At 47.4% G+C, this 12,125-nt stretch overlaps 1 protein-coding gene across 1 annotated transcript in view; it reads left to right on the top strand.

The window, feature by feature from the left end:
• Nucleotides 1-9,764, top strand: part of Nmi (N-myc (and STAT) interactor) — a 26,827-nt gene extending 17,063 nt beyond the window's left edge. The window contains exons 3-8 of the mRNA XM_005390805.2: nt 39-134; nt 1,601-1,763; nt 4,626-4,732; nt 4,819-5,011; nt 8,679-8,785; nt 9,426-9,764. Coding sequence (XP_005390862.1) covers nt 39-134; nt 1,601-1,763; nt 4,626-4,732; nt 4,819-5,011; nt 8,679-8,785; nt 9,426-9,608 — 849 coding nt within the window. The 3' untranslated portion in view covers nt 9,609-9,764. The remainder of the gene's footprint in view (nt 1-38; nt 135-1,600; nt 1,764-4,625; nt 4,733-4,818; nt 5,012-8,678; nt 8,786-9,425) is intronic.
• Nucleotides 9,765-12,125: the final 2,361 nt, after the last annotated feature.

Raw genomic sequence — 12,125 nt, 5'->3', positions numbered from 1 at the left:
GCTGTTTAATTTTTTTGGGTACCGTGTGATTTTTTTAGGAGTTACTTGATGAAATTAGAAAGGAAAATATTCAGCTGCAGGAGGTGATCCAGAAGCTTGAAGCTGAGTTAGACGGGGCCACCAAAGACTTCCAGGTACGCTAGTGATTTTGTATCGCGCATTTTTACGGACAGGTGCTTTTCAGAAAAGTAATTTAATTACGGAATGTCCCCCGACCCCCGCCACCCTCTGCCACCCCTGACACAGCGCTGAGGGTTGAACCAAGGAGCTACATTCCCGGCCCTATGTTAACTGTTTTTATTTTGAGACACCATTAGGTTACCCTGTCAGAAATCGTCTGAAGTTGTGTGTGAAGACAGACGTTTTACAGATTAGATGATTCAGTAGTTTAGTGAATGCTTCTCATCTTCTTGTGAGAAGACCTTCTATTTCAGCATGTAAAGTAAGTGTAAGGAACAGAAATGTAAAAAAGCCACGAGAAATAGAAACGTTAGCACTTGACTGATGTGTGCCTTTCTGAGTGGTCATTTATGTCTGTCAGTTCTAGTGACTTTTTTTAAGTTTTTGTGGTCAAACCCAGGGCCTTGAACATGGTAGGAAAACCTCAGTGGTTTTAAACAGTTAAGTATAACTGTCTAACTTTATCCTACAAGTTACAAGTCTTGGTCATATCTCTTCACTTTTTTTTTTTTTTTTAATCTTTCTGAGACAGGGTCTCACTACCAGTCAGGCTAGCTTTGAGGTTACTTTGTAACCCAGGCTGGTCTTGAACTTGCAAGGATCCTCCTGCTTCAGCTTCCCAAGAGCTGGGATTATTGGCATGTGCCACCATACCCAGCACTCTCTGCACTTTCTAATAAACCTAAATGGTTAACCTAATGGTTATGAAAAAAAAAATAGTTAAAAAGTCGATGGGCGGGTGTTGTTGAAAGTGCAATCTAAATTTGATAAATTTTATATCCTATAATTCAGGAGTCTTTGCTTTCAGATGAAGTTACCTGAGTTTTTCCATAAAAGTAACCATAGTCTACCTAGGTATATGTTTCATAATTTTTTGTATTGAAATTAAGCATACTAATTATTCTCTTATGACACGGTAGATTATTGGCACAGTTGCTTAGCTTCATGAGTAATACAAGCTTTAGAATACAACAGTGTACAATACTGACCAGTTTATTATTTATTTACTTATTTATTTATTTTTGTCTTTTTGAGACTGGGTCTGGCGTTGAGCTCACTTTGTAGCCCAGGCTGGTCTCGAACTCTCAACGATACTCCTGCCTCAGCCTCCCGAGTGCTGGGATTGCAGGCGTGTGCCACCATGCCCGGCTATTACTGACCAGTTTAAACACTGATCAGACAAAGTGAGAGGATTGTATACTTCAGCTTTGCTCTGGGAAATGCTGTTAAAGGATCCGCATTGAGTACATTTCTGAGTGTTTGCAGGGAAGAAGCAGAGACTGTAGGTGTTGCCTGAGACCACGTGGAGTTGGTGTTCTGTGAGGTTCTCGAGTGAACTGCTGGATGACCACGTCACATTGTCACTGGAAAGACGCAAGTTACTTCTTTGGTTTTAACCAAAAATTTCTTTTTGAAATAGATTAAGGAGGATATTCCCGAGACACAGATAAAATTCTCGTCATTAGAGAATCCTGAGAATGACAGCCAGTTTTTAAATATCTCCTGTTCATTTCAAGTGAGCTCACAAGTATCTTATGAGCTGCAGAAAGGACAAGCACTTATCACCTTTGAAAAGGAAGAAGGTATGACTAACCTTAAACATATGACCATGTCGTTTTTTGGAAACCACTTGCACTTTGCAAGACCTTTCATAGATACTTTTTTACAAAATTTCTAAGCCTTTATTGCATATTAATAAAACAAATCTTTGAGTATACAGCAATGTAAATTTCATAGATATTTGACTATTGCTTTTTACAGTTTTTACATCTATTGTTTCTTCTCATTTTCGTAGTGGTACTCTGAGGCAGATTTGAGAAAATGAACTCTTTATTTCTCTTCTTTTGGTACTGGGAATCGAACTCATGACTTTGCACCTGCCAGGCAGGCGCTGCGCCTCTGAGCTGTAGAAAACGAACTCTTAAGTATGTAATGGTTGTCATTCATCCAGAAAGCCATGATTCTGAGATTAAAGAGAGCCTCTTTCTGCTCCAGTCTGCCTCCGAGTGAGGATCGCAGTAATGTTGTAAGGTAGCAGAACTCTGAGTCCTCTAAGTGTTCTCACAGATACTGTCCCTTTTCTACTCACCACTTCATAAACACAGTAGGGTAGAGTAGGGGAGGTGTGACTTACATTTTGTAGCCACATAAATGGATTCTGAGGACGTGGAAGCGGCTTACGTCAGGGCACTTAGGTGGCGAGCGAGTTGACAGAGGCTGGGAGGTCTGGGCTGGGACCTGTGGCTCACGGAGTCTGTCACCGTGTGAGCCCGTGTCCAGGGCTGGGGTGCTTTCATGGGGATGCTCTGGCTTTGGCTGCCAGCTTCGTCTCTTCTTTGAGGCATGATTTGGAGTGAGTTCTTTGCAAGCCTCAGCTTTTTGACCGGCTTTGTGGCCGTCCTTACTTCACGCTGTGCTCTGGGCTTTCCATGAGAAATGCTATCGGAACAGTGTCTGAGGGTTCAGTAAACACCTTGTAGATGTTAGCTGTTGTTACCTCTCCACGTTAGAGACGTTCCGGATAAGGAGGTGGGAGTGTGAGCGCGAAGTCACTCGCTCAAGGTGCTGACAGTTACAGAATCACAGAGCTGGGAGCCGACGGCGCTTATAGCCTGCGTGCTTTGTCCTGGACCAGCGTGCCCTGCGCACGCCCAGCCCGGGCTCCGTTCTAGTGCTGCAGGAGTCCTGGGGGGCCGGCTGGTCTGCAGACCCATTCCAGTGCGCACAGTGAGAACCCGCTCTCCGGACTCCTGATCCATCCCGGTAGACTGATAGCAGCCGTGAAAAGGGAAGGCATTTCAGGAAGTCAGCCTAGGGAGATGAGGCGGTGCCCCCAGTGTGCCTTCCCTTACCCTGAGCCACCACTAGAGCCGAGAGGCAGAAGGCGCCCTGGAGCCGCATCAGCAGAGGGCGGTGGTACTCGGGGTGTAACTGCAGACTCGGGAGCCGGGTCTCTGCACAGCGGGGGCCTGCCAAACTGGAGTTAGAATTCCCTTCAGAAACAGCTGCGGCACTGCTGCCGTCCCTGGCGTGGCCCTGAGATCCTGGTCTGTTGCTAGATCCAGTCACGGTTACGTGGGAGTGGGCGTCTGATGGTGAGAATCAGAGGCTGAGATGAAGGGGTCCCTCTCTGCGGCAGCTGCAGGGGCCTTGGGCAGAGCCGGGGGAAGGAGGATCCTCTCCGCGTTACCTCACTGATGTTGTCTGTGAGTGTCATCTGTTGCCATTAGTGAAAAGAAAAAACCCACACAAGCCTCCGAGTCCCACTGGCGCAGCGAGCCTCAGTTCCCGGGCCGCGCCCTGCCTGGAGCTGGCTCCCCTCCCCCCCGCCCCCGCCCGCTGTGGGGTGGTCTGTGTCATAAACACAATGGGATTTGTAAGGCAGAGCGCAAACAGCGCTTATCTTCACGATAAGTCAGGGGAAGCAGCTCCAAGCAACAGCCGAACACTTACAAAACCGAGTTACACAATTAGAAAGAACCCCAAACACGTTTAAAACTGACATATATTTGCTTTCTGAATTTTCAGTGCCTTTTGGCATAGTTGTAATACTAAGCATCTCTTATTTGTGTGGCTAAATTACACTCGACAGCTTTGTTAGTGGTATAGCCCAGCTCTCAACCTTTTGAAGCATGTCAAGAGCATGTTAGCAGACATTAGAATTCCTTGTTAAACATGGCAAACAGAACAAGACGCCCTCACTCCTTGGTGTGTAAGCTGTACGGTCTCCAGCATGTTACCCTCGGAAGGCGAAGACAAAAATGAGTAGGTATTTTCTATAGTGCTGGCAATGTATGAATGTCTAACAAATGATAACATTAAATAAAACTAAAAGTAATTGTAAAAATGACACTGGCCCACAAAAGTTTTCCTGGCTTACTCAGCATGGAAGAAGTTCTGGCGGGGCCTTCGTGTCTTAGGAATTCTGTGGTAGTGCTGTCAGCACTGGAAAGGAAGGAAAGAAAGGATGTGTGGTTGGATGAATTTCTGGCAGATTATTGGTCTAATCTCTTAAGAGATAAGAGGAGGCACTCATTTCCTAAGATGAGCCAGACGGTGATGAGTGTTCCTGCCGTCATCCTTGCGGAGGCCCTGTAACATGATTTGTTTTGTTTTTTTGTTTTGGTTTTTCTCCGGTACCGGGAACCGAACTCACGACCTTGCGCTTGCCAGGCAGGCGCTTTGCCGCTGAGCTAAATCCCCAGCCCCCCCCTGTAACATGAGTAAGTCCTTTCTGGGAAGGTCCTTACCATGTGGAAATCCCAAGAAAGAGAGTTATAATTAGATCCTTTACACTGGATCTTAGCCAGAAGGCTGAGAAGTGATTAAAGTTAGATCCTTTAAAATTAAGCAAAATTCTGATCTCTCAGGCTAATTTTTTCCTTAAAGAAAAGCATATGTCTCTCAAAATACTGGAAATGAATACTTCCCGAACTATTTTTCAGTGGCACAGAATGTGATAAAAATGGGAAAGCACCAAGTGCAGCTGGAGGGTGAGAGCGTGGAGCTCACGGCCGAGCCGGTTCCCCTGAGCACGGGGGTCCGATTCCAGGTAACAGGGCCACCAGAAAGCTTCGGGGTTCCGCGGAACGTGGGCACAGCCCTCGTCCACATTTCTAAAGCGGAACCGCTTCCCAGGTTCACGTGGACGTCTCCAAAGTGAAGATTACCGTTACTGAGATTCCCGATGGCCTGGGGCTGCCTGAAGACCAGATGCGGGACAAGCTGGAGCTGGGGTTCGGCAAGTCGCGGCGTGGAGGCGGCGAGGTCGAGAGCGTGGCCTACGACAAGCAGTCGCGGAGCGCCGTGGTCACCTTTGTGGAGCCTGGAGGTACTCGCCCGTGCCAGTTGGCAGGCTCTTGGCTTTGCGCCCATGCCCTGCCGTTTCTGAAAGTACTTCTACTCTACTCTTATCTGAAATGTGTTAGCATCATAGAGATCTTTCTTAGCTTTTTTTTTTGGTCTTTTTGAGTCAGGGTCTCGCTGTGCAGTTCAGGCTGGCCTCGAGCTCACTTTGTAGCCCAGGCTGGCCTCAAACTCGCAGCGATCCTCTTGCCTCAGCCTCCCCAGAGCTGGGATTACGGGAGTGTGCCACCACGCCCAGCTTCTTCGCCTGATGAAAGGATAGAACCGGGAAATAATGTCCTCAAGTGCTCCTGAGAATGTTAATACTGTTGCAGTAGCCACTCCCCGCATCCTAGTGCCCAGGATCACAAGCGGGCAGGCAGCAGACGTCTGCGCACACCCTTACCTGATCCTCACCAGCCTGCAGGTGGTGACACATTCAGATCACTGAAGTGAAACCAGAGGCTTAGAGAAGATACGTCACATTCCCACCAGCACACGTGCGCGTGTGACCGGGCAATTTACGTGCATATTTACTATCCGTGGTTAAATGTTGTATTTAATATAAATTATGGCATAAATAACAAATATAATAAAAAAGACTGCCCCTTCCATCTCAGCTGTTGTTACTAACGAAGGTCTGTGGTAGAGGAATTCCTCCCAGGAAGATGGGGCTGACAGGAGGCTGACCGGGCCCTTGTTGTTCTCAGGTGTAGCAATGGACGTTCACCCAGTCACATGGGAAAGTTTCCGTTCTTACGGTTGAAATACAGTACAGGATTTGACAGCTGCTTTTGTTGTGTAGTTTGCAGTGGTTCTCAGTGTAAAATTCTCTAGATAATAAAGTTCTAGGACTTCTGCGTTTACACATACTATAAAAATCCAGTCGAGGGTGAGTGTGGAGCTTACGGCCGAGCCGGTTCCCCCGAACACGGGAGTCCTCTGTTCATGAACTTACTTCTTTCCGTGATTCTGGTCACACACCAAAGTGGGTGAGAAACCAGTCGAATCCGATGGTTAGGTTCAACGCTGGCTTTACGGGGAAGTTTGATTTGGTTCTCGTCTAGTTTGGTTTGCGAACAAAATCATGGGAAGACTTAAGTTTGTGAACCGAGGTACCACTGTATACAGTTAGAAAACACCGACTGATTAGATTTTTCATAGCAAGGTAATAACGTGCTTTTAAAGGAAAATTACAATAACGCATAAGCACGACATTTCCTCCTACTACGTAATTAGTATGGTTCATTGGGTATCTTTCCAGGCTTTTCTCTGGACACGCATAAGCACATCAGTATGCACGCATGTAACCCGGGTCTGCGTGCCGTACAGGCTGTCGTGGTGGGGTGTTACAGTCAGAAGGAGCCGTGAGGGGGCGGTCTGGAGTGCTGCCTTTGTGTATTATCTTAGAGGGGGCAGTAATTTGGTGGACACTTCAAGGATCTAGACGTTTTTCCAAATTTGTGTGCTCAGTTTGTTTGATATTAGACAATCAATTTTTTGTATTTAAAAAATCCATGGCAGAGTAACTTAAACTCAGAATGCAGTTTAACCCTGAGGTGGGAGATGTAGGAGCTCGGAAGCCTGTGCTTTTATCACGTCCGGAGACGTCCTCCTGGACAGTGTGGGGAGCGTACAGCACATGCGCCATTTTTCTTTTGAGACAAAACATGTTAATGTACGAGTTGTTTTTTCTAAACTAAAACCTCAGTGTTCAGGTGTAATTGCCGTGTTGGCACTTTGTGATAAAGTGGGTTTTGGCTTGCAGTTCGGGCACTCGTCTCTAAAAAGTTCGCTGTCACTGCCCTAGAGGCTGTGTTTAACCAGAAGGAAGTAACAATAGTTTTGGTGACTGTGGTGGGTGACTTCTGAAGGATCTGAAGGTGTCAGACGATAGGTGTCCCAGATGCTTCACACACTGTGTCTTAGGAACTCACCACAGCCACTTCTGACGTGCTGTAATTACACTGATTTTGCAGGAAAAGAAACATGTTTCAGAAACTCAGGCGAGATACCCAAGGCCACAAAGCTGATCAACAGCAGAGCCAGTACTGAAGCGAGCCCCTTTGACTCAGGGCCTATAGTCCTTTTATTTTTCAACTTCTTTTGTCTTTTTGAGACAGGGTCTCGCTATGCAATTCAAGCTGGCCTTGAGCTCACTTTGTACCCCAGGCTGGTCTTAAACTTGCAACAGATCCTCCTGCCTCAGCCTCCCAAGTGCTGGGATTATAGGCGTGCACCACCATGCCTGGCTTTCAACTTTTTTTTTTTTGACAGCTTTTATAAAATATACATAAAACATTTACCACTTTAAGGATACAATTTAGTGGCATTAAGTGCATTCCTAAAGTTGTGCAACCATCACCACTACCCATCTCCAAAACTTTTTCATGATTCCCAGCTGAAACTCCAAAACCATTGAGTAACACTGAGGACCTTCTCTTCTTGCGGCTGCTGGTGAGCACCGTGAGCCACCTCCTGAGTCCCTCATCTAAGCAGATCCGTGCGGTCTTTGTCCTTTCTGTGTCTGGCTTATTTTGTCCAGTGTAGTGTTTTCAAGGTTTGTCCACTTTGTGGCATGTATCAACATTTTATTTTTTAAAGACTGAACCGTATCCCATTGTGCCATTGTGTGTGTGTGTGTGTGTGGGTGTCTTGCACACATCTCATTTATCCACTCCTCCGCTGCAGGGCACTTGGGCTGCTTACACACTTCGGCTGCTGTAGATAACTGCTGTGGACATTTGCGTGCAGTTACGTGTTTGCGTCCCTGCTCTCGGTTGAGTGTTTGCCTAGCAGGGGAATTGCTGGGTCACACAGTGATTTTATGTTCAGTGTTTTGAGGAACTGCGAGGCTGTTTTCTCCTGTTGCTGTGCCATTTTGTGCTCCTACCAGCAACGGTGCAGGCTCCAGCCTCCACATCTTCACAAGGCCTGAACCGTTAGCCGGTGTTCCTTGCGCTGACCCCGGTGGACTAAAGAGGGAAGTTTTCACGAAAGGGTGATTGGATATCCTCAAGGATGGTTTCCTTGAAATGTTACTCAGTCTTGACACACTGCTGTTACCCAGTCTAGGAGAAAAAAAAAAAAAAACGGCTAAAAATAAATCAGATTATTACTTGTAATTGAGAAAACGAAAGAATTTTTTTTTGGGGGGACCGGGAATTGAACTCAGGACCTTGTGCTTGCCCGGCAGGTGCTTAGGCCTCTGAGTTATATCCCCAGCCTGAGAAAACTAAAGAATTTGTGATACTTACCTTCACAATTCCCAGGTGACGTCCAGTGCCCCTCCTTCTTTGGCGGGTATCGTTATGTCAGCCGACTGAACGTGGAGGCTGCAGTGGCCAAGTCTTTCCCACGAGGATGAGGGCGGCGGCTGGATTCTGCGTGGCTCGAGGGGGTCCGTCTGAGGGCTGCAGCCCCTGTGGTTGGCTGCAGTGAATACTCAAAGACAGAGGAACTGTTTCAACTGATTGTCTGGTCTTGTGTTTTTCAAAAATACGAACTGTGAAGTTTTCAGTGTGGACCATAGAAATGTTTAGAAATTACTCCCTACATTCAGTGTTTACCATGATATTAAATCTTACTGGAAAAGTTTTTAACTGTAGATAACAATGTTTATGGTATTAAAATGTTCTTTTGTTTACTCTTAGTTGCTGACAGGATTTTGAAAAAGAAAGACTTCCCTCTTTACATAAACCAGAGCTGCCACAGGGTCCTTGTTTCTCCGTACACAGAAAGACGCTTGCAAAAGTATCAGGTAAAGTCCTTTATGTTTTTGAGACGGGGTCTCGAACTCCTGGGCTCTTCCTGCCTCAGCCTTCCAGGTTGCTGTGATGACGGCCACCCTGCCAAGTTTGAGGTGGGTCACCATTCTGAATTTGAAGAGCCGTGCTTTTTTCATTTTGAGATTTCACTGCCCAGACCAACCCCACAAAAGATAAAGAAACGGTTTTGAGTCTGTCAGTATTTGAATCTCATCAGTGAGGAACAGTGAGGAAATACCTAGTTTCTTCACTTCCTTTTTTTTTTTTTTTTTTCCTTTTTTGAGACAGGGTCTTCCTGTGCAGTTCAGGCTGGCCTTGAGCTCACTTTGTAACCCAGGCTGGCCTCAAACTCCCAAAAATCCTCCTACCTCAGCCTCCCAAGTGCTGGGATTACAGGCATGCGCCCACCGTGCCTGGTTATAAAGACTATTTTGATACGGAAATCAGACAGAACTCTTGATGTTCTCTGGCCTGAAAAATCCCCCTAAGGGTCCCCGTCTCTCCTGGGCTGAAGGAACTTTAAATCTGTCCTTAAAGTTCCTGTCCAGAATACTGTGCACCGCTTTGGAAGGTAGAATTTTGTATTCAGAGCTTTTAGAAATTTTTCTGTTTGTCTTTTTCCTTCTTCCTTAGATATTTTCAGGAGTATCGAAGAGGACGGTGCTCCTGACCGGGATGGAACACGTTCGGACCGATGAAGAGACCGTGGAGGATTTCATCAACATCCACTTTCAGCTGGGGAGGAATGGGGGTGGGGAGGTGGAGGTGGTCAAGTGCTCCCTTGGGCAGCCTTACAGAGCGTATTTTGAAGAATAGACTGATGGCATCACATGAAAATTGGAGCTTTCGAGCCCAAATCACTGCAGACATTTGGCAGAACGAATACCCTTTGCTTTGAGAAATGAACACTTTCATTCTCCAGTGTCCGTTTCTTCTTAAATACCAAAGTTATTTCCAAGGTTTTGCACTCTTCTTCGTTTGACTCTGTTGCACGTTTACGAATGCCTAGGTGCGCAGCGTTCAGAGTGGTTTTGTTTATACATGAGGTGGAGGGCGTCCCTGTCTGCTGAGATCCACAGGAGACCCCAAAGCCCCCACCTGCGCTGGCTCAGGGCGTCCCGGGCCCGGGGGCCAGTGCCACTTTGCCCCGTGTCCACCACGTAGACTTGATGCTTAATATTTTCTGAAAGAAACACAGTTACACAAAGCAGTTTGCATTTTCTATAGACCTTACAAAGGTTCGAGGGACTTCAGGAGCGATCAGGTCCTGGTTTGTGGACCATTTCACCCACAGTCCAAGGTGCTGAGAGCTCAGTGCGGTCTTTGTCTTGAACTCTCCTTCATCCAGAAGCCCAGGTGCCCCTTGATTGTTTCCACGCCACCCAACCCCTCCGCCACAGAGAGCTCTGCAGACCAGTGGTGGTGTCCTCTCACACCGTCAATGGGAAGAAACGTGGCGAGACTGAAAAGCCTGAATTCAGAGGGCCGCCTATAAAGCTGTTGATTTATCACTGGTCCCACGAGGTGCTGGGGAGTGCCTGAGGCAGAATGCGCCTCCTGCGCTCTAGGGGCCTTACGTTCTGTTGGAGACAGACCCTTTTTAACATTTTACTGTTTTTAACGTGCAGAAACTCTAGGGGTAAAATTAAAGTTTCCTATTTAGAGATGGTAAATTCTTTTTTGATAAAAAAATCTTCGGATACCATTTATTCTTCCGAGGTATGTTCTGTGAAGAGCTGGGAACAGAATTAAATTCATACTTAAGTGAGAGCAGAAATGAATGCTTTTAGACAACGTTCTAAACTTGCCGGGCGTGGTGGCGCACTGCTGTAATCCCAGCACTCAGGAGGCTGAGGCAGGCGGATCGTTGTGAGTTCAGCCTGGGCTACGAAGTGAGCTCAAGGCCAGCCTGAACTGCATAGTGAGACCCTGTCTCAAAAAGACCAACAAAACAAAACAAAACAAAACCAGAAAAAACCTGAAAGTGCTTTCTGCCCCCTGTTCCCGCCAATGGCAGTTGAACCTAGGGCTCCACACGTGCTGGGCAAATCCCTTACCACTGAGCAACAAGCCCAGCCTGCTGCCTGCCATCTGATAACAAAACCGGGAAAGTTGGTTTTTATTTTTTTTATTTTTCATTTTTTTGGTCTTTTTGAGACAGGGTCTCACTATACTTTGTAGCCCAGGCTGGTCCGCAACTTGCAAAGATCCTCCTGCCTCAGCCTCCTGAGTGCTGAGATTACAGGTGTGCGCTTCCATGCCTGGCCTGGAAAGTTGGGTTTTTGCTTATTAGGTTTTAAATTTATAGTCAGAAGTATTCATTCTCATATTTCTGTTAGGAAGGAGAGATGGTGCCTAGACACCACACAACTTATAATACATTTCTACATTCACCATGATAACCCTTTGTCCTTTGGAAATAGTGAATACTTAAAGCCCTCGAAAATATCAAGACAATCTTAGTCTCTTTTTTGTTGATGCAGCGGCAGGTGGGAACGCCAAAAACGACACCCAGGGTTTGCAGGCAGACTTACTGTACGTCGATGGGCGCTGGTCATTCCCAGAATATCAGGCCCTGACCCTGGGTAGTCTGGGGCTTCCGTGGGATAAGCAAGCAGGAGGTAGAGGCAGAGTATTTGGTGGTTACTGATTGGTTCTCATAACGCGCATCACAGGGAACAGCCCTTTCAGGAGACGGAAGTACCAGGAAGGCAACAGGAAGTGCCACCTGGGCAACTGACTCCATTAGGCAGTAAAATTGTTTCATTCAATTCCAAATTTTCATAATGGCTTTTGATAAATGATTTACTTATTATAATATCTTCCTTGGGTTCTGTGTTGGCCAGCTTTCCATCACGACGGAATCCCTGACAAGAGCGGTTCTAAAGGAGGAAAGGTTTCGGCCCGTGGCTGCCTGGGCCCGTGGCTCCCGAGGCCCAGGGGATGAAGCGTGCCAGGGGAGCATCGCGGGAGAAAGCCGGTCACCGTGCTGGCCGGGAAGGCAGGGGCGGAGCCTGCGAGGAGGAGGCTGGTGTGAAGACAGTCCCCGGGACGCCCCGGCCCCTGCCTGCAGCTGGGGTTAACCGTGCACACAGTCCTGCCAGGCTCCTCCGGAGGCCCCGCCTCGAGCACTGGCGCGCCTGGCACAGAGCTGCCACACCTGAGCCGTGGGGACACTCGCGTCACGCTGTGATGGGCTCCTCTCGCCGGCACACCACTGCCGTCTGTCTGTCTGGACGTCCAGAGGGTCGGCCTGGTTAGGGCGGCTTGGACGGGAGAATGCCTGGGGACAGCAGCTGCTGTAGGCTTTTGGCTCCCTCGCTCTGCTTTCCT

Source organism: Chinchilla lanigera, unplaced genomic scaffold, assembly GCF_000276665.1.
Source record: "Chinchilla lanigera isolate Chin_1 unplaced genomic scaffold, ChiLan1.0 scaffold00039, whole genome shotgun sequence".
In the NCBI taxonomy this organism is placed as follows: domain Eukaryota; kingdom Metazoa; phylum Chordata; class Mammalia; order Rodentia; family Chinchillidae; genus Chinchilla; species Chinchilla lanigera.
Note: the sequence above shows the minus strand (reverse complement) of the source record. Positions and strands in the feature narration are given on the sequence as shown.